Source organism: Dendrobates tinctorius, unplaced genomic scaffold (assembly GCF_039654945.1).
Source record: "Dendrobates tinctorius isolate UK_male_01 unplaced genomic scaffold, ASM3965494v1 ptg000036l, whole genome shotgun sequence".
NCBI lineage: Eukaryota > Metazoa > Chordata > Amphibia > Anura > Dendrobatidae > Dendrobates > Dendrobates tinctorius.
Genome location: NW_027361704.1, coordinates 5209318 through 5232564, shown reverse-complemented (window position 1 = coordinate 5232564; position 23247 = coordinate 5209318). Strand labels below are relative to the sequence as shown.

Below are 23247 nucleotides of genomic sequence, written 5' to 3'. Positions count from 1 at the left end.
GAGGGCCTCCTGAAAACAATGTTCCCAATATTAGGAAGTGTTTCTCCCATACTATTTGCCTATGCAGTGAATGTAAGGGCTGCCAAAAATTTGGATGCACTCCAATGCCCCTTGGAAGAGACTTAGATGAGGGCCTCCTGAAAACAATGTTCCCATTTTTAGGAAGTGTTTCTCCCATACTGTTTGCCTATGCAGTGAATGTAAGGGCTGCCAAAAATTTGGATGCACTCCAATGCCCCTTGAAAGAGACTTAGATGAGGGCCTCCTGAAAACAATGTTCCCATTTTTAGGAAGTGTTTCTCCCATACTGTTTGCCTATGCAGTGAATGTAAGGGCTGCCAAAAATTTGGATGCACTCCAATGCCCCTTGGAAGAGACTTAGCTGAGGGCCTCCTGAAAACAATGTTCCCATTTTTAGGAAGTGTTTCTCCCATACTGTTTGCCTATGCAGTGAATGTAAGGGCTGCCAAAAATTTGGATGCACTCCAATGCCCCTTGAAAGAGACTTAGATGAGGGCCTCCTGAAAACAATGTTCCCATTATTAGGAAGTGGGTCTCCCATAGTGTTTGGCTATGCAGTGAATGCAAGGGCTGCAGAAAAATTTGGAGGCACTCCAATGTCCCTTGGAAAAGACGTGGAGGATGGCTTCATTAGGAAGGAGTGGGTCTTCTATACTTGTAATTCTCATGCACTAAGTGTATGAGCTCACAAACATTTACCCCTGGGGGTATACATGAGCACACTGTACACCAGTTTTTTTACAGACATCATAAACACCCTTTAAAAAATTATGTGGGTGTTGCATCACGAACCACTGTCACGCTGGTGATATCGTGATGGAGGATGAGGAGAGGGAGGAGGACAACAGTAAATAGCCAAAATCAGGTAACATATACCCATGTGTGGGTGTGAAAAAAGGTGCATGGGAATAGACCTCCCCAAAAAAGACAATGGTTTTGAGTTTATGTTAGGTTGCTGTCATTTGGTGGTGTTGAGAATTCTGGCCCAATCCAGCCCTTGTTCATTTTTATAAGAGTCTGCCTGTCAGCATTTTCAGTTGACAGGCAGATGCGCTTATCAGTTATAATTCCACCAGCGGCACTAAAAACCCATTCTGACAAAACGCTAGCGGCAGGGCATGCCAGGACCTCCAAGGCGTAGTGAGCCAGTTCATGCCATGTGTCCTGTTAGGAGTCAGATTTCTACCCTTACTATGCAGGAATCTAGACCCTCACATTCTGCAGTCTCCTGCTCATTGTCTACTGCAGAAGATATTGCAGAGCAGATTGCCTTGCAGCAACTTTCTCCGGAGGCTAAGTCCTTCTTTCTGTCTTCTGAGCATGCTCGTGAACCGAGCTCTCATTGTTGTTCGGGAGTCAGGTGCTCAGGTCCTGCTCCTAATCCCATTGGTTCAGCTCAGAGTTCTGGAGACTTCCGGAAGGTCCCGTTTGCTCTAAAAAGTGCGCATGGCTGTTCCGCCATGCGCTAGTATAGTCATACTTGCTGCTGTGTGTATGTTGATGGATGCATGATCTGGTGAATGACTCATTTGAAACCCCTTTCCTTGGATATTACGACTGTGTGTGGGATAGAGGTATTTAGGCAGTACCAGCGCCAGCGCTCCAGGCACACTTGCTAGCGTCAGACATCGCGCCTGCTGTTCAGCTGTGTCACTCTGCGGCACTATTCACGCCGTGCTGTAGTAGCAGCTTATTTGGGCGTCCGCGTTTGCGACGCTCGACACACGAATAGCTACGGTAGGTCTAGACGGACGTAGTACCGCCATCTTGGGCTACTCCTGTGACCGCATTACCGCGTGTGTTACTCTGAGTACCTGTGACACTAACAGGCTCAGACTTATTGTGCGTCTCTCTGTGTTGCAGCTCTGTGAGTTAACAGAGATTTCCCTGTGTACTCGGGTGATGTCAACCCCTGTGCACACTACCGCCATATTGCTCTGCCATCACCTAGCTGCGGTTTTTCCATCCACCGCACGGTGGACCCCGAGCAGCGAACACACTTTGTTTATTTAGTGTGTTCCGCCGTTCATAACAATATACTAGCACCAGGGTCTGGCTAGTGATGGCAGAACAGCAGGAACTCTTGCAGTGTGTGCGGCAGCTCAAGGGCCGCCTGGCTACTCTTGAGAGGGCTCTCTCAGCTGCGCAAGCCACTGATGCTGCTGTAAAAGCACTTACAGACGCGGTAGGCCGTATGTCCATGTCCTCCCTTGCGCCGACAGTGACCCGCCTCCCGTTGCCGATAAGTTTTCTGGTGATGGCGCCTCCTGTAGGGGTTTCATCAGCCAGTGCTCAATTCAGCTGGAGCTGCTGGCTGCGCAATTCCCTACGGAACGGGCCAAGGTGGCATTTATTGTTTCCCTACTGTCAAGCAAGGCGTTGGAATGGGCTACGCCTTTATGGGAGCGCGGTGACCCCGAGATTCGGACCGCTGCTCACTTGCTAGCAGCCATCAAGCAAGTTTTCCTTGGTCCATGGGTCACAAACATCACCTCTCTGCAGCTGCTTGCTTTGTTTCAGGGATCTCTCTCGGTTAGCCAGTATGCCGTCCGTTTACGGACACCGGCTCCTGAGTTGGAGTGGTCCGATAAGGCCCTCATACCTGTATTCTGGAGAGGTTTAGCGGAGCACGTTTAGGATGCTCTCTCTACTAGAGAGACTCCTGCCAGTTTGGAGGAGCTAATTTCTATCTCCACCCGAATTGACCTCCGTTTTTCGGAGCACAGTATGGAGCGTGCTCACTCCAAACGAAGAGGTACTCCGGCTCACAATTTTGTCGAGCCTCTAGAGCTGCCCGAGCTACAGGTTCTATCCCCAGAGCCCATGGAGGTGTCTCGTGCCATTTTTGAGACATGCCCGGCTCAAGATTCCATGTGCGGTTGTCACCGTCTACACGGTGTTGCTCAGGATGACAGCGCCCCGCAATGGTCTGATTGTGAGTCGGTCGGCGAGACCTTTGGTCCTACTCACCTGAGGCCTAAGATTCTCGCGTGGGCACACGCGTAAAATGTGGATGGCCATCGTGGCTATATGCAGACCATGAAACTTCTGGCTGGTTCGTATTGGTGGCCGCACAGGGCTCGGGATGTAAAAAAAATTATTCGGGCATGCACCTTATGTGCTCAGGATAGCCTTTCCAGATGGAATGTGGCGATGGCCGCCGACACACGGCGGCGTTCCACTGTAACTCCGGCTCCCATCAATTCCCGGGTGTCGCTTTTGAAACCTGGTGATCTTGCCTCCCTTAATGCCTTCCGTGTGTCCCAGTTGTCTGTGTCACCTACCAGAACACCAGGGCTCATCTTCAGACGAGTCTGAGGCCTAAGCCACAGTTGGGCACAGGTTGGTGGGTCGGAAGGCCCAGGGAGGAGGGGGCCCTAGGAGGGGGGGTAATGTTAGGAGTCAGATTTCTACCCTTACTATGCAGGAATCTAGACCCTCACATTCTGCAGTCTCCTGCTCATTGTCTACTGCAGAAGATATTGCAGAGCAGATTGCCTTGCAGCAACTCTCTCCGGAGGCTAAGTCCTTCTTTCCGTCTTCTGAGCATGCTCGTGAAACGAGCTCTCATTGGTGTTCGGGAGTCAGGTGCTCAGATCCTGCTCATAATCCCATTAGTTCAGCTCAGAGTTCTGGAGACTTCCGGAAGGTCCCGTTTGCTCTAAAAAGTGCGCATGGCTGTTCCGCCATGTGCTAGTATAGTCATACTTGCTGCTGTGTGTATGTTGATGGATGCATGATCTGGTGAATGACTCATTTGAAACCCCTTTACTTGGATATTACGACTATGTGTGGGATTGAGTTATTTAGCCAGTACCAGCGCCAGCGCTCCAGGCACACTTGCTAGCGTCAGACATCGCGCCTGCTGTTCAGCGGTGTCACTCTGCGGCACTATTCACGCCGTGCTGTAATAGCAGCTTATTTGGGCGTCTGCGTTTGCGACGCTCGACACACGAATAGCTACGGTAGGTCTAGACGGACGTAGTACCGCCATCTTGGGCTACTCCTGTGACCGCATTACCGCGTGTGTTACTCTGAGTACCTGTGACACTAACAGGCTCAGACTTATTGTGCTTCTCTCTGTGTTGCAGCTCTGTGAGTTAACAGAGATTGCCCTGTGTACTCGGGTGATGTCAAACCCTGTGCACACTACCGCCATATTGCTCTGCCATCACCTAGCTGCGGTTTTTCCATCCACCGCACGGTGGACCCCGAGCGGCGAACACACTTTATTTATATTTTTATTTAGTGTGTTCCGCCATTCATAACATGTCCAGCTTGGATACCCAATAATTATAAGGTATAGATGAATCACGGAGGACGTTGGTATGGTCAGCAAGGTACTCCATCAGCATCTTCCCAAACTTTGCACTTCTTGTGAGAGTAACATGCGCTCCCCCAGATCTTTCACAGTGTTCCACTGCCTCTGCTGGTTTGGAGTTTTGTCTCTCTCTCCTGTACTCCTTGGTTGTTCAAGGAACTGTGTCCTCTGCCGCCAGCGTTTTCAGATGGGAATTTTTTTAATAATTCTGTAACAAGGGCCTTCTGGTACTGCCCTATATTAGTCGACCTGTCCACCTCGGCAATAAGAGATAGAATGTTCTCTTTGTAGCATGCGTCTAGAAGTGTCACCAATTAGTACTGACGGTCACCCAAAATTTGGAGAACATGAGGGTCATGGGAAAGGCAGCATAACGTAAACACAGCCATGCGTGCCAGACTGCTAACAGGCAAGACTTCTGTGTCCTCACCAAGAGGACTCCTCCTTCTCCCTGTCTGCAGGCCATCCATGCTGGACAGAAGGTATGACAGTTGTGCAGGTACTACCATCTATTGTGCATGAAACTAGCTCCTGTTCTTCCTCCTTCTCTTCCTCTTGGTCACCCAATCCACGCTGGGATGAGGTGAGTCTGGGCAGTGTGTAATGACCCTGTATGGTTCCTTGCTCCATCTCATTGTGCCTTGCCTGCAATGCATCCTCTCTAATTTGTGAGCAAAGAGCATTTCAGAAGACAGAGAAGCAGGATGGTGATGCTAATTATGGCGTCATCGCCGCTCACCATCTTGGTGGAGTCCTCAAAGTTTTGGAGGATGGTACATATGTCTGACATCCATGTCCACTCCTGAGGTCTTATGTGTGGAGTCTGAACAGAATACCGATGGCCTTGTTGATGCTGGTAGTCAACTGCCCTTTTCTGCTCACAAATCCTTCCCAACATCTGTAGTGTAGAGTTCCAACACGTGGGGACATCACACACCAGTCGGTGAGCAGGAAGCTACAAAGGCTGTTGAAGCACGGCAAGGGCAGCAAAAGCTGTAGCTGACTTTCTAAAATGGGCACACAGGCAGCGCACTTTGTCAAGCAGATCTGGCAGCTCCGGGTAGGTTTTGAGAAACTGCTGAACCATGACGTTAAGCACATGGGCCAGGCATGGCTCATGTGTGAGCTCGTCTCGCCTCATAGCCACCACCAGGTTCTGGCCATTGTCACACATGACCATGCCTGGTTGTAGGTTCAGCAGTGTCAGCCACAGATCTGCCTGCTCTTTCAGAGCTGCCCACAACTCTTCAGCATTGTGCGGTTTGTCAGTTAAGCATATTAGCTTCAGCACAGCCTGTTGCTGCTTGGCTGAGGCAGTGCTGCGGTTCTTCCAGCTTGTGACTGATTTGGTCATTTTGGAGATGGAGGCTGAAGAGGAGGAGGATGAGGAGCAGGAGCTGTAGACTGTGGGGGCAACCCTGATTGACCTAGGACCCGCAATCCTCGGCGTCGGGAGGACGTGTTCCATCCCGAGGTCCGACTGGGTCACGGCTTTCACTCTGTTAACCAAGTGTACAGTCAGCGAGATGTACCGTCCCTGCCCACAAGCACTTGTCCACGTATCCATGGTTAGGTGGACTTTCCCAGTAACAGAATTGTTGAGGGAGCGACTAATGTTGTGGGACACTTGCTTGTGTAATGTGGGGACGGTATACCGGGAGAAATAGCAGCGGCTGGGAACCGAGTACGAGTGATGGCCACTGCCATCTGGTTGCGGAAAGCTTCTGACTCCACAAGCAGAAAAGGCAATATTTCGAGCATAAGCAGTCGCAAAATGTGTGAAATTAGTAATATGGCCTGTGGGGCATTGGCTGCATCTTTGCGCTTGCGTTCCAAGGAATGGGGTATGGACAACTGAACGATACAGTGGGACAAGGACATGGACATGCTTGATGATGGTGCTAGCTGAGTGTGGGCAACGACAGGTGCAGGGCAGGAGGCATCTTCCCATGGACAAGGGATTGGCTTCCATGCACAAAAGCGGAAGAAGCAGTGGTGTCACCCACAGACACTTCCCAGAGCCTGGGGTTCTGCCCACAAATCGGGTGCTTTGCTGCCATGTGCCTGACCATGCTGGTGGTGGTCAGACTGGTAGTTTTGCTATCCCTGCTAATGTTGGCCTGAAAGGTGGTGCAAATGGCTTTTGGGGGTTATTGGCAGAGTCTTTAAAAAAACAACCAGACTCGGGAAGACCGAACAGTTGTTCTGGCAACTTCTGTCGTGTTGATGTTACGGGGAACAGTTGCCTGTTTTCTGTCTGCGGCCACCACACTGCTTCTTCCTACTTGTTGGGGTGCTACGCCTCCCTCCCCTTGTGTGCTGCAGTCCTCACTTTGCATATCCTCCTTGAAGGGTGGGTCAGTTACTATATCATCCACCACCTCATCTTCCACTTCCGCACCTTGGTCCTCCTCCTGACTTTCTGGCAATTGTGACTCATCATTGTCCAGCTCTTGTGACACTTTCCCACTGTTGCCATCGTGCGACCGTGGCTGCTGAAATATTTGGGCATCGCTACATGCGATCTCCTCTTGTTCCGCTTCAAGTGGACCAGGCGAGAGGCTCGAATCTAAAAATGGAAAAGTGAAAAGCTCTTCAGAGTGTCCAAGTGTGGGATCAGTTGTGTCTGGGCACTCGGCATGGTTGAAGGAAGGAGGATCAGGGTGAGAAATATCTGGACCACACTCACGGCTACTCACTCTTGACCGTGTGGAAGACAGGGTGGTGGTGGCTAAGTGACTGGAAGTATTATCCGCTATCCAACCAACAACCTTTTGACACTGCTCTCGGTTCAATAGTGGTGTGCTACTGTGGTCCCCTAGTAATTGGGACAGGAAGGTCGGGCAAGAAGATGTGGGTGTTTGTTGTGGCACAATTTCAGCTTGACCACGGCCTCAGCCTCTGCATGCACCATCACCATCATGTCTAGTTCCCCGTCCTTTGCAACACACCTTGCCCATTTTAAGTGGAGAACAATATTTTCCATGTTCACTACAAATGGCTGAATTTGGAGCGAACTTCTGTGTGATCTGTATGACAACAAACCACAGTTTGAAATATCTGGCCTGTAGGTAACTATTTTTTTCAGCAAACTGGTGTCAATAACTTGGCACAGACACTGTAACAAAAATTAAATGGAGGCATGAAATGGCACAATTTTAAGCGCACGGATATGTGATCCGTGTGATGGACAAACCATAGTTTGTAATATCTGGCCTGTAGGTAAGTCTGCCACTTAAACTACCTGCCTATTTTTTTCAGCAAACTGGTGTGAATAACTTGGCTAAGACACTGCAACAAAATTTTAATGGAGGCCTGAAATGGCACAATTTTGGGCGCACTGATATGTGATCCGTGTGACGGACAAACAGCAGTTTAAAACAGCTGGATTTTTTGGCGCTGTAATATGGAAAGGATCTGGCTGTATTCTGCAGTGCCAACAAGCAAATGGAGCAGAAAAACGGTGTTGTTATCTGGATTGCTTTTAAAGCATATAATCAGGATTAAGATCAAAAACAAAATATTCCTGGCCCCTGATACCTCGGGCTACGTTTAGAAATATCTGTAATAGGCAGCAGCAGCAGACAAAACTGGAAAGGACCCTCTTGCTGTATGCAATGAAATCTGCCAAATAAACTACCTTGAAATCTGCCATATAAACTACCTGCCTACCTATGCAGCTTTATTAGTCCTCAGAAGGACGGTTAGTTGAGATGGACATGTGTATTAGAGATGGTATATCCACACTAAGTACGAAGCAAACAAATCTCTCCCTAGCTCACCAGCAATTCTCCATACACTGCCTGATTTGGAAGCAGATTGTGACGAGTATGGCGGCGCCAGGTCTGATATAGACCTGATAACCCTGTGTGGTCATACAATCACTGTAATGCCACAACCAACATGGCTACGGAATTACAGTGTGTGACAGACAATCCCTGCATGTTCACTGGCTCTCTAAAAAGCACCAAACATGCAGGGCAGGGACCCGAGCTCTCTCCGAGCATCCCCGGAAATACTCAGAGAGCTCCGAGCATCTCAAGCAGTGAGATGCTCGGGCGAACACCGAGTTGTGATAAGCATGCTTGCTCATCACTAATAAATACCAACTTTTCATTTGATTTATTTTTAAGGAGCCACAGTTAAAGAACATTTTACATAATTGACCAATATTCCGCATTTCTAAATGATCAAAATTGACTTACAGTGTTGCCTCTTGATGTACAAGCAGAAACTCCAGTCCGAATAGGAAGATTTGGAGGATATCGAACAGAACTATTTTGGACTGGCCTGTCTGAAATACAGGGGAATTTATTATGATTATATATAAGCAGAAAGATACCAAAATAATACATGATTAAAAACTACTAAATATTTCCATCATTGCAAATTGTTTTCTCTGCTATTACAAACTGTTCTCCTAACGAAGTCTATCTACATGACATCTGCTGTCCACTACTGGTTGCAGTTTTTCTGGGCCCTGGCAGTGCAGACTTACTTTAGGATTTTCTGTAACGTAGGAACTGATATCAAACCCTTCACAAATGTGCTAATTTCCATTTTTGCCTTTTCGTTTTTTGATATCTCTTTTATTTTTCTGTCCATCTAAGGAGTAAGATTTCTCCTTGTGGAGAGTAAGGAGACTAAAGCGGGAGTCACACATAGCAAACTCGCTAGCGAGATCGCTGCTGAGTCACAAGTTTTGTGACGTAACAGCGATCTCACCAGCGAGATCGCTGTGTGTGACAGCGATCAGCGACCAGCCCCCCTGCCGGGATCGCTGCAAGAAACCTCTGGACATATTTTTCGTCGCTGGTCTCCCGCTGGCCAGCACGCATCGCTGCGTGTGACAGGCGGGAGACCAGCGATCAGCCGTAAAAAATAATAAAAATATAAAAAATATTGTTATTCTCACCTTCCGACATCCCGCGCAGCCATCCTGCCTCTCTCCACGCTCTGGTCCCAGTGATCCTTTGCACGAATGACCGCGAGACTTCGCAATCCCGCGAGAAAGGACGTCATCGCGGTCATTCTCGCAAAGGATTACTGGGACCGGAGCGTGGAGAGAGGCAGGATTGCTGCGCGGGACGTCGGAAGGTGAGAATAACAATATTTTTTATTTTGATTCTATTTTTTTACAGGGATATGGCATCAGCGCTAACGAACACAGCGATGCCGGGCGCTCCGCATCGCTGTGCTGATTGCTGGTGAAGCTGTCTGTTTGACAGCTCACCAGCGATCACATAACGACTTACCAGCGATCCTGACACGTTGATATCATTGTCGGGATCGCTGGTAAGTCGCTATGTGTGACTCCAGCTTTAGGCTATGTGCACACACTGCGGATTGGTGTGCAGATTTTTATCTGCAGAACCGCAGGTAAAACCGCAGGTAAAATACCTGCAGTTTTACCTGCGGTTTGCCACCTGGACAATGGAATAAGTGGCAAACCGCAGCAGAATCCGCAGAAATAATTGACATGTCAATTGTTTCTGTGGATTCAAAACCTCAGCTTTTCCGCAGTTAAAAATCCACAGCATGTACACAGCAGAATGTTAATCCCATAGGATAACATGCTACTGTACACTGTCTGCAGAACTGCTGTGGCCAAAACCTCAGCGGAACCGCAGCAAAAACCGCAGTGTGTGCACATAGCCTTAAACGCCTTGCATGCTCCTCTAGGAAATAAAAGGAGAGAAACAGGGCGCATCCACTGTGTGAAATCCGTATAAAACAATTAAAATTGTGGAACAGTAAGGAAGGTGCTCACCTATTGGGGTTGTGAGGAAGTCACAACACCCATGAACGCTTAAGAAGCAGCAGCAAGTCTGCACAGAGTCCTAGGACAGAATTGCAGAAATGACGTGGAAGTGCAATAAGGAATGCGCTTGCTTCTGGTAGAGTAAAGGGTTCTTTATTCAGCCAACGCGTTTCCTGAGCCTGCTGGCTCACTTCATCAGGATCTGCCCTGATGAAGTGAGCCAGCAGGCTCAGGAAACGCGTTGGCTGAATAAAGAACCCTTTACTCTACCAGAAGCAAGCGCAGTCCTTATTGCACTTCCACGTCATTTCTGCAATTCTCTCCTCTAGGAAATGAAATATGCAAATTGTCTCTTCAGAGCAGAAGAGGAATTGAACTTTTGTGCCACCTACTGGAAGTAGCAATCCTACAAGTCATTATTGACTCTTTAACAAACTTGAAATATGTTAGATCTCAGTCTTAGACTCTCACCCACCAAATCAGATCTCATACGTTGCACTGATGAGGGGCAATACCCCGACACAACGTGTCTACAAATTGAGATTCTTATTTGACTTTTATCCTAAGTCATATTTCAAGGCTCGTTAAAGGGTCAATAGTGACTTTTAAGATTGATACTTCCAATAGGTGGCACTAGAGTTCAAGTCCTCTTCCTCGCTGAAGAGACAATTTGCATAGTTACTTTTCTGTCCACATAGACATATCAGGTTTTGTTTCATGCATGACGAGTTATACTTTTGAATGATGTATCGTTTTCATTTGTCAGTCTATGGAGCTGTGTGATGGCTTAATTTTGCAGGGCGAGACATTATATTTACTGATACAATTTTGGGATGAATACGATATTTTGATCACAATAATAAAAATATTACAGGGTAAAAAAATCATGTTTTACTGCAAGATTATTAGAGTCCTGCAGTAGCAAATGACGTTGTTAACAGTGCACTGCGCTGCCTGCAATGTGTGTGCGATGGAACAGGAAGGTGTCACTCATCCTGGGAGTCAAGATTGGCGAGTATGATCGTGTTTAAGTATTTGAAAACCTCCATGAGTGCCGTAGAGGGGTACATTGTACAATATGGAGCCAAAAAATGGGGGACATTGGGGCTATATGGAGGAACTTTATGCCAATACTCACTTAGACTAAAGTCTTCATCTGTATGGGAACCTACAGTATGTAAATCCTCTCCTTAGACTGAAATCTATATCTCTGTGGAGGGGTGGTGGCCCTGCTTTGATTAAAAACGCCTGTGGCTAAGAGGTGGAGTGCTCAGTCAGAAGGTTAATGAATACAAATTTCAAAAACTGACTGTCAAATCCAAACATAAACTATGGTGGCTTCCAGGTACACATAAATTGGTCATTGTATGTATTAAGCTCTCATTTTTTCATATTTCTAATGCAGTAATGCAATTCATTTTTCATATTTCATGTTTGCATGCTATGGCGCTACAAAGTGCTTTCTTTTTTGCTTGAATGTATATGAGTTGGTGACTCTTGGTTAAGCACCTGTTCACACTTAGTTTATGCTTGGAAGTGATGGTCAGTTTTTTGAAATTTGTATTCATTTACCTTCTGACTGAGCACTCCACCTCTTAGCCCCAGGCATTTTTAATCACAGCAGGGCCACCACCCCTCCCCAGAGATATAGATTTCAGTCTAAGGAGAGGATTTACATAGGTTCCCATTCAGATGAAGACTTTAGTCTAAGTGAGGATTGGCATTAGGTTAGGGTCCTGGAAAACGAGAAACGCCTTCCTGTGGCTTCCATGTACACATAAATTGGCCATTTTATGCGCTAAGCTTTCTCAATTTTTCATATTTCTAATGCAGTAATGCAATTCATTTTTCATATTTCATGTTTGCATGCTATGGCTCTACCGTGTGCTTCATTTTTTGCTTGAATGTATATGAGTTAGTGACTCTAGGTTAAGCACCTGTTCACACTTAGTTTATGCTTGGATGTGACGGTCAGTTTTCTGAAATTTGTTTGAATGGAGTGTCATGTTCGACCACTGCTCCAATCATTCCCTATGTGTCTGCTGAGTGTTGCACTTTGCTTTTTTCTGGCAGCACCATAAAAGACGAATGGAGTTTTGATCAGACATCCAACCTGCCATTCCATTTTGAAAGTCTGCGATAAAAGTTCCCCTTTCTTCCAATAGGTGCCAGTCCGCATGGTCAGTTTCCTCATGGATCAATGAGTTATCACCTATACTATGGATACGAAAGGCATTGTTTGCTCCATAGAACCTCTTTAATTAAACCACTGTAATTTTTCATAAATTAGAGTGTAGGCATTTTATTTTAAACTGATTTTGAGCTATATGCCACATTCTTCTTTATTTACATGCAAAATAATACAAAATTATTACAAAACACGCATATATATGAAACTGATTTACCAATGTAATCTGGGTTGGAAGTATTTGTTTTGGGAGGATTAACTGGAAGAATATCATTATTGGCAGGAGGTGGTTCATAGCCATCACTGTTATTACTATCTTCATCTTCGGCAGCTGGGGATTCATAATCTGCTTCAAGATCTTGCTCATCAGGATTCTCATAGTCATCATCATCATCCTAAATTATGGAGTATACATAGGATACATAGGGTAGTACACATAGATAAAAATGAAAGTGAAATAATCTAAGATAAAGATATAACTGGATAATGTAAGCAACATGAGATGTAACTAAGGATGTGTTGATACTTATGTTAAGACATTCCATTTGTCTGTTCATTTTTGAGGAACAAACCGAATTAATTTCCAAAATTAATCAGGGATGTATCTGATGAAAATGGGAGCAGAGAGGCACCATTGATTGCTACTGGGTGCTCCTGAATGACATTATGTTAGTTTATACAATGGAAAGGCAAGTTCTGCTTGATGAGTTTTTTCTTCAGCTCTGAAAACAGACACAGAGTCCATTTCCATCAGTTTTTTAATAGGTCTGTTTTGGACATTAACCAAGTATCAGAAGCCCACTGGCGTTTGACGGTGTAGCCTGATCTTTGCTGCCTAGTTTGGTGGACAACTACCACCTGTTGTCTAAAAACCTAAACAGAGAATAAAATGTATATCCAAATGGCGCATAGGGCTACAGAATGTAAGGGTGTACGATTATCACTGACAAAGGAAGCTGCAAGCTTTTGTAACGCGTTGGATTCCAGACTATCAGCTCCCTGTGTACCCAAGCACTTGCCCAGGAGTAAAGTCACTATTCTGACCCATCAGTTGTGCATTGACGTGTGGGTCAACCGGCAGTGATTTCTTTGTGCTGGCCACCAGCCTGGGCCACCCGAATCTCCTCTAATCACTGTACTGGAGGTTCATTTGAACTTCCACACCCCACAGCCCTATGATTCATAGTAATAAGGATCAATCCATCACGATACTCACCACGGCATCCTCATAGATATCCCTGACTGACTTCTGCGAGAGCACAGCACTTATCGACCTCCGTGTGAAGCTCCAGCAGCGGTCACTGGATCAGATCCCTTCATCACGCCGGAGGCTTAGTTACGGCTTAGGCTGGGTTCACATTGAGTTAAGGGGGTGCGTTTAACGCATATGTTGAACGGAGTGCACTAACGCAATCTGAACCTGGCCTTTGTCATGTCGGACACTGTTCGCACCAGGGTGTCCGGCAGACAGCGGTAATACCCCATCCTACCACATGGTTCTCAGCGGCGCTGGTTGGTCTTCTGATCCGGCTTGGATTGGGTTAACCAGGTTGTCATTCTAGCTGAGGGCTTAGCCACGCCCTCTGTCTTTAAATTGCCCTGTGTGACTATGGGCGTCGCCGACTATAGCTCTTGCCTTGTGCTAAGCGATACCGGTCTGGAGTGGTGGTCTAAGGAGCATATGGTTGCTGGTGTAGTATATTCCATTGTTGCCATTTTGCCTCCCTGTGTTGTATTATTTGGTTGCCCTTGCACATTACTGTATTCCCCTGTGTGTACGCGGTGTGGTGCATTTCTGTTATCCCTGTCCATACTTATTTGTGGGGTCTGGTGTTTGGTCTCCTCACTAGGTGGAGGGTGGTGGGTTCAGCTTAGGGCTGGACAGGAGACAAGGACAGGGTGGAGGCCCAGGCAGGCACACCTTCAGTGTAAACCCTGGGTTGAGGGACAGACAGGGTTTCCCCTAGTCTGAGGGACTCCGCAGGGGCCCCGGGGTTTCAGCCTAAAGTTACCTAGGCTTCCCATGACATTATAGTCGGCCCAAAAAGAAAAAAAAAAAAAGGAATTATTTACCATGGATTCTATAGTCTCCATAACCAAGCAGCTGGAGGCTCTGTCCATACAGGTCACTGAACTGAGGGGGGCGGTCCAGCAACAAGGCCTCTCAGTTCCTGCTGTGCAAACTGAGGCAGCAGTCAGGGCAGCTGAACCTAAGCTACCTCTCCCTGAACGATTTTCTGGTGATCGCTGTAAGTTCGTTGTATTTCGTGAATCCTGCAAATTGTATTTTCGCATGCGTCCTCTCTCCTCAGGAAATGAGGCTCAGCGTGTGGGCTTGGTAGTTTCCTTGCTGAGTGGTGATCCACAAGCATGGGCTTTTTCACTACCTTCTGATTCACTAGCATTTGAGTCCGTAGACTTTTTTTTTTCTGCTCTGGGTTTAATCTATGACGATCCTGACAGACTGGCGTTAGCAGAATCTAAAATACGCTCTCTACTCCAGGGTGAGCGACTGGCGGAGGATTACTGTACTGAATTTCGTTGCTGGGCTGTGGACACGCAATGGAATGACCCTGCATTAAGGAGTCAATTTTTGCATGGGGTTTCTGAAAGGGTTAAACAAGCTCTGCTAATGTATGAGACTCCCGCTTCTCTGGAGGCTGCTATGGTGCTTGTAGTACGCATTGATCGCTGCTTTCGTCAGAGGTCGCAGGAGACATTGCCTGTGGGGGGAGGGGCAGTCTCTGGTGAGGTCGCCTCAGGTGAATCCGTGGAACCTATGCAGATCACTGGTATATCACATACACATAATAACAAGCATAAATGTCCCTTGCCCAGAAAGCAAGGGGTCTGTTTTTTTTGTGGCAAAAAAGGACATTTTATTAATGCTTGCCCCCTGGTACCTAAGAAAGACATGCCGGCGGAAAACTGCTAGGCTCAGAGGGTTTGGAGGAGTCTAGTCTGAGCCTTTGCATATCCTCCATGGTGGTCTCCCAGTGTATGCTCCCTGCCAAGGTAGTTATCGGGGGGCCAAGAGCTGTCAATTACTGTATTTGTAGATAGTGGTTCAGCCGCTGATCTCATTGATGAAAAGTTTGCGCGTACTGCGGGATTTAAGGTGGAGACGCTGCCTAATCCTATCCGGGTGGTTACCATCAATGCCTCCCCTCTCTCACAAGGGGAGATTAAAGAGTTTGTGGCTGATGTAAAACTCCACATTGGGGTCCTACACTCTGAGCGGGTAACATGTAAGGTGCTCAGTAATTTACCTGCTCAGATAGTTCTGGGGTTTCCATGGTTGTCTATGCACAATCCGGTGATTAATTGGAAAACCCAGGACATAATTCAGTGGAGCAGATACTGCCAGGAGAGTTGTCTGGCCACGTGTATCTCCGCTGTGACTCCCAGCATCCCGGAGCCACTGCTGGACTTTGCTGATGTATTTTCTGAAAGAGGTTGTTCAGAGCTGCCACCGCACAGACCCTATGACTGTGCTATTAGGTTAAAACCGGGGGCCAAGTTACCAAAAGCCAGGATGTTTAATATCTCAGGTCCTGAGAGGCAAGCTCTCAAAGAATACATTGCAGAAAGTCTAAGCAAAGGGAACATCAGGCCTTCATCATCTCCATTGGCGGCGGGGTTCTTCTTTGTCAAGAAGAAAGATGGCGGATTACGCCCGTGTCTGGATTTCAGGGAACTCAACCAGATTACGGTTCGTGACCCCTACCCGATGCCACTGATACCCGATTTGTTCAACCAGGTGTCTGGTGCCAAATGGTTTTCCAAGCTTGACCTCAGGGGGGCATACGATCTCATAAGAGTCCGTCAAGGGGATGAATGGAAGACGGCATTTAATACCCCTGAGGGTCATTTTGAGAGTTTGGTGATGCCATTCGGGTTGACGAGCGCGCCAGCAGTATTTCAACATTTCATAAATGATGTCTTTTCTCATCTCTTGGGGAAATTTGTTATTATATACCTTGATGACATTCTTATTTACTCACGCGACCGTGATGCACACATAGAGCATGTTAGGCAGGTGTTGCAGTTGCTCAGGGAAAACAAGCTCTATGCCAAGCTTGAGAAATGTGTATTTGTCGTCCAAGAATTACCTTTTTTGGGTTATGTAATTTCCGCCTCAGGGTTTAAAATGGACACCGCTAAGGTGCAAGCGGTGCTGCAGTGGGATCGGCCTGATAATCTCAAGGCGCTTCAGTGATTCCTGGGCTTTTCAAACTATTATAGGAAATTTATTAAGAATTTTTCTATGATTGCTAAGCCGCTCACCGACATGACTAAAAAAGGTACCAATTTTTCTGACTGGTCTGAGGCTGCTGTGCGCGCGTTTGAATTCCTCAAAAACAGTTTTGCTTCAGCTCCCATCCTGGTTCAGCCTGATGTCTCCCTACCTTTTACCGTGGAGGTGGATGCATCTGAGGTTGGAGTGGGGGCGGTACTGTCTCAGGGTCCATCCTTGGGCGAATTGCATCCGTGTGCCTACTTCTCCAAGAAACTGTCGCCGGCTGAGCGTAATTACGATATTGGTAACAGGGAATTGTTGACCATCAAGTTGGCATTTGAGGAATGGCGACACTTCTTGGAAGGGGCTGTCCATCAGATTACTGTCATAACAGACCATAAGAATCTGCTTTATTTAGAGTCTGCTAAACGCCTGTCCCCCAGACAGGCTCGCTGGGCGTTATTCTTCACCCGGTTCAATTTTTTTGTGACATACCGACCAGGTTCTAAGAATACTAAGGCGCCTTGTCCAGATGTTTTCCGGGTGGAGAGCCATGTGAGGATCCGGTGCCTATCCTCCAAAAGGGAGTTGTGGTCTCGGCTCTCACGACAGAGGTTGAGGCAGAGATTGCTGATGCTCAGGAGGAGGTACCGCCGGATCTGCCTCCTAATAAATCGTTTGTGCCACTATACCTACGCTTAAAAGTGTTAGGGGAACATCACGATACTGTCCTGGCGGGTCACCCAGGAGTTAAGGGCACTCTGGAACTTGTATCACGTCGTTTTTGGTGGCCCAAAATCCGGCAGGACGTGGCCTCATATGTGTAAGCCTGTACCACGTGCGCACGGGCCAAGACACCACGCTCCCGTCCTGCTGGCACATTGCATCCTCTCTGTGTGCCCAGTAAGCCATGGACTGATATTTCCATGGATTTCATTACGGATTTGCCCTCCTCGGCTGGGAACACGGTCATTCTGGTGATAGTTGATCGGTTCTCTAAAATGTCGCATTTCGTTGCTTTGCCATCTTTGCCCAATACGAAGACCCTTGCTCAGGTATTTATTCGCGAGGTGGTCAGACTTCATGGTGTCCCATCTGACATTGTATCTGATAGAGGTACACAATTTGTGGCAAAATTTTGGAGAGCCTTTTGTTCACGCCTAGGGATTAAATTGTCTCATTCATCGGCTTTCCATCCTCAGTCGAATGGGCAGACTGAGCGTATGAACCAAAACCTGGAACAATACTTACGCTGTTTTGTGTCTGACAATCAGGAAGAGTGGTTGGCGTTTCTTCCTCTGGCTGAATTCGCGATAAACAATCATTATCAGGAATCGTCTGGGGAATCTCCTTTCTTTTGTGTTTATGGTCAACATCCCCAATTCTGTACCTTGCGCCAAGGGAGCTCTGTGGGTGTCCCTGAGGAGGACCAGTTGGGAGCACAATTGTCATCCGTTTGGAGGAGAGTAAAGCAGCGCTTGCTGAATGTAGTTTCTAGGTATAAACGTGTGGCTGACGGTAGACGTGTACCTGGTCCGGACCTGTGTGTGGGTGATTGGGTGTGGTTGTTTACAAGGAACATCAAGCTCAAAACACCATCGCTTAAGTTGGGGCCCAGGTTCATTGGTCCATTTAGGATCTCCGCAATTATCAACCCTGTGGCATTTCGTTTAGAGTTACCTGCCGTATACAAGATACATAATGTGTTTCACAAGGCGTTACTTAAGAAAGTCGTGGGTGCTGTTGATGTTTCTCCCGTGCCACCACCTCCCGTCTTGGTGGAAGGCACGTTGGAGTTTGAGGTGTCCAAGGTGGTTGACTCTCGGGTAGTGCGTCGCACTCTACAGTACTTGGTCCACTGGCGTGGCTATGGTCCTGAGGAGAGGACTTGGGTGCCGGCCTCGGACATACATGCGGACCGACTGATTACAGTGTTTCATCGCCGCCATCCGGACAAGCCGGGTCCTCGACATTGTGAGGTTCCTGGGGTCCCTCATAGAAGGCGGGGTACTGTCATGTCGGACACTGTTCACACCAGGGTGTCCGGCAGACAGCGGTAATACCCCATCCTACCACATGGTTCTCAGCGGCGCTGGTTGGTCTTCTGATCCGGCTTGGATTGGGTTAACCAGGTTGTCATTCTAGCTGAGGGCTTAGCCACGCCCACTGTCTTTAAATTGCCCTGTGTGACTATGGGCGTCGCCGACTATAGCTCTTGCCTTGTGCTAAGCGATACCGGTCTGGAGTGGTGGTCTAAGGAGCATACGGTTGCTGGTGTAGTATATTCCATTGTTGCCATTTTGCCTCCCTGTGTTGTATTATTTGGTTGCCCTTGCACATTACTGTATTCCCCTGTGTGTACGCGGTGTGGTGCATTTCCGTTATCCCTGTCCATACTTATTTGTGGGGTCTGGTGTTTGGTCTCCTCACTGGGTGGAGGGTGGTGGGTTCAGCTTAGGGCTGGACAGGAGACAAGGACAGGGTGGAGGCCCAGGCAGGCACACCTTCAGTGTAAACCCTGGGTTGAGGGACAGACAGGGTTTCCCCTAGTCTGAGGGACTCCACAGGGGCCCCGGGGTTTCAGCCTAAAGTTACCTAGGCTTCCCATGACAGCCTTATGCTGAACTCACATACTGTACTTCAAGGATCTCTGTACTGCACACAGTGACCGATCTCCAGTGACTTCTCATCAGGTCTCCTACTATTTGTTTCTGTCTATACACTTCTGTCGTTACTTAGGAATTGCAAAAGTGCATGGAGTGCACCACTCACATAACCACAGAATCAGGTAACTATCTTATACATTTAGCTATCTGTTTGTTGCGTTTTGCTGTTATTTAAGTATTTTTCTCTCCATTACCATTAATATTATTTACTCATTAAACACACATCTTCTTCTTCATAGAAAATCTCTACGTACATACCGCTACACCGCAAGGCATCTGGTCTTTGATAACAAGGATCTATTCAAGTAATCGTGTACCATTGCATTCTGTAGCCCTAAGCGCCATTTGAATATTCATGTTATTCTCGGTTTTAGATATTCATTCATTTCCCTATTCCTCAAAATGAAAAAGCAAAAAAGTATGTCAGAATGGAAATGTGAACATAGCCTAACTCTCTCACTGTGTTATGTAAGTTCTACTAAACTCTTAGGATGAAACCACACATTTAGGTTATTTATGCACCTGTACAACGTAGATAAATCCAGAAGTGGATTAAAAAAAGCAGTAGTATCTGTTTTTTTATTCTACGGTCACATTATCAGAATTTGGTCAATATGTTACATCAGCATTTGCAAGTGACTTCCTATTTTCAGTCAAATGAGCACCAATGCCATTGATTTACTGCAACAGTCTGGGGCCTAGAACAGAATGCCAATCATAACAATAATCCGAACTACTTAACTCCTTAAATTCTGCTATGGTTTGACATAGGTTTAGTAGGCCCTGCTGTATTTTTATGGAAGCTTGTCAGTGTACTATATTGCATTTTCACATTTCATATGACTCAAAAAGATGGTATTTTTTTTCTAAATGCTATAACTTAAAACACACTAAAAATTAACCCTTAAGTATTTTGCAAGTTATACCCCAAAATATTAGCAATAAAAAGTACATGTCACGCTCCCTACCGCCGCCGCTACTTACCTGCGCGGTCCCGTGCGCATCCCGAATCTTCTGCGCACCTCCCTGCGCGCCCCCGCTCCATGGCGCGTCCCCGCTCCCGACATCCGGGGTCCTCGGCGTCGGTCCTGCGTGCCTGTGCCCGACGTCTAACCCGGCGCTCAGACCTCTGGGAGCAGTGACGCAATGGCTCCGCCCCCAACATGGCACCTGATTATCTTATGTTGTGACGCTGTCTTCGCTGCCAGCGCTCGTCCCGTCTTCAGGCCCTGTACTGCTACCTTTGCTTTCTGCCTGCGCTACCAGTGGTAGCTTCTGTGTTCTACACCTCCTGCTTTGCTCCGTGTCCCTGTCTCTGTCCCTGCTCCTGTGTCTCCCTCCATACTGCCATCTCCGGCAGGCTGTCTGGTGTACCTCGTGCCTGCGGGTTCCCTTGTCTGTCCACTCTGAGCCCTCTTGTCCGCTGTATTATTATTATTATCATCTCGCTCTCGTGCAGCCTCCAGCCTCCGCCATCCCCAGGTGCTCCTGTCCTCTCGCCTCTCTCGCTCCGTGGTCTCTGTATTCCTCACTTTAGTTGCAGCTCGTATCCTCCACCTGTGTCTCCCTGGTGCTTACCCCAGTCGCCCCTTTGGCTCCGGCTGTCACTGTGCCATCGCCTGTGGGCCTGCCCCTAACACGCCGTGTATAGGGGGTGGCTCCACATGGTCAGCTCGCCCTCGGGGGCTCTGGAGCTGTGACCAAGAGGGTCCAATCCCGGGTTGTTCTAGCGTTCCCTCACATTCACAGCACAACCGTTACAGTACACATAATATTGGTAAAAAAAAAGTTATGGCTGGAGAGAGGATTCTCCTGATACCTCTGTGCTCCATCCCTTTTTCGTCCCTAGACACCTGTGCTACATCATTTGTCAAGGTAATGACAAAATATTACCTAAGAGTTTATCCACTGCATCTTCCTTCCTGGATAAATAGCAGCTAGTCAGACAAAACAGGAGATGATAGTGAGTAATTGCTTGTACTGAGTATTGTTTGTACTGAGATCCATGCTCACATTCCTGAGACACATATCACATACATATAGTCGTAGCAGAATAAAATCAGTATACTTTTTCACAGTGGTCACTAAGAGAATAAATACCATAAGTCATCTTACAAAACTGCCATGTATAGCAGTTGCTCAAATGTTAACAGGTAGGCTCTTAGTTGGATAGTGGGGATTACAGGGTCCACTGATCCTGTTTATTTAACTCTTTACATGCTGCAATCAATATGCAGTTGTGGCATCCAACTGGTTTTGGAGTTATAGAGGGCTCCACAGTTTCGAACATGAAATGGAAGTCTAGGCTGCAGCTGCTCTCTCACTTCCTATTCATGTTCAAATCAATAGGAGGTGGGGACAGTGACACCAGCGCTGTTTGGGCGCTGAGGTCATGTGTCACAACAACAACACGGGTGTCACGACTCTGTGGTCTGGTATCCCTGGACCAGGAGCTCCTTGTATCTCCCTAACGATACAGGCATCCTAGCTTGCCCTGTTTCCCAGGTTACTTCTGAAGGTGAAGACGCTGGGGCCACATACCTTGCAATAACTCTGGAATCTGCCCTCAGTCTGTACACTTCCCCCCACCTAGTGATGAGGGGGTAGTAGTGTACCGTAATATGCCAACCAGACTAAAAAGGTATTACACGCACTGATAAAATTCAATAAAGTAGGAACAAAGGAACAAAGAAGCGCAATAGCGTCTTATCTAATGATAATGGTATAAAGATATATAAAACCCACTATAGGAGAGATCAGGCATATGGAAATCGTCAGCTGCTGCACGTCCAAATGGTCAGACAAGTGACCGCCAGTATATCGCTTCCTATGGAACTTATTTTTTGGACTTTCATGCTCTGCTTGTCTGCTTGACATAATACACAATCCAGTTATATTAAAAGATCAATCATTTATTCCCATTTAATCCCAACACATTTCGAAGTGGAAAACACTTCAGAAGAAGTGTTTTCCACTTCGAAACGCGTTGGGATTAAATGGGAATAAATGATTGATCTTTTAATATAACTGGATTGTGTATTACATCAAGCAACGCATGAAAGTCCAAAAAATAAGTTCCATAGGAAGCAACACACTGATAAAAGAAAATACCAATCATACAAATATACTCACACACAGAGGTAAACACTGGGGAGAGGATGATGAGGAAAAAAACAAAACAGTCTTAGATAAATCCACCAAACGCCTTCTCAAACAGCAACAAATCACCATCTCCTAAACAATGCAGCATGAAACTAGCATGAAGCATGAAGTCAATGACTGCTTGCCAGGACTCAGAATATATAGAAGAGGGGAGTGGCTAACAGTGAATTTCTGAGAGCCTTAATAAAGGAAAGCTTCAAAGAGCTCTCAACTGAGCAGATTAACCCCTGCAATGCTAAAAGAAAACTGCACCATTTAATATGAAGGTGAAGTGCTTCTAATCAGTGCAAGAGTAGGAGAAATCAAATGTTGCCGTCTTTTAGCTCCTCTTTTTTGCAGAAAACCTGTGACAATGGAAGTCCTGGGTAGAGCGAATGCCAACAGAGTGGAAACAGCACCAGAATGGGAGGTGAATATAAGCTTTTTTATTTTATTGGGGACAAGTGTGGGGAATGAGAAATGGTTTTCCTAGTGGTGGACAACTTCTTTAAGGTCACTGGACCCCTGCGACTTGATCACACAGTACTGATGGGTTTCAAAGGCAGTCAGGAACTTCAGAACCGGGTTTATCAGGGTGTGCCACATGAAAAGACTGGATCATCCTGGCTACATGGACGTCACATGCTAGTACCCACATCCTCTTTTCAGAACCGTAACCCTTCCACTGTACCAGATACTGAAGCAACCGGCGAAGTAAGCGAGAATCAATGACCTTAGCTATTTGAAATGCCAGATTTCCATCCACAATGACCAGATATGTTGGTAGCGGTGATGGTACAGAGTACGCAGATTTTTTTTTGAGTAGAGATCGATGAAACACATTATGAATCCTAAAAGTGGGCGACAAAGCAAGGCGGAATGCTGCAGGATCGATGACAGTCACAATTT

The 23247-nt window shown here is 46.9% G+C and overlaps 1 protein-coding gene across 1 annotated transcript in view; it reads right to left on the bottom strand.

Moving 5' to 3' along the window:
• The window catches only part of LCP2 (lymphocyte cytosolic protein 2), a 1189974-nt gene that overhangs the window by 654663 nt on the left and 512064 nt on the right, over nucleotides 1-23247 (bottom strand). The window contains exons 7-8 of the mRNA XM_073573677.1: nucleotides 12509-12686; nucleotides 8548-8636 (exon numbers count right to left, since the gene is read on the bottom strand). Coding sequence (XP_073429778.1) covers nucleotides 8548-8636; nucleotides 12509-12686 — 267 coding nt within the window. The remainder of the gene's footprint in view (nucleotides 1-8547; nucleotides 8637-12508; nucleotides 12687-23247) is intronic.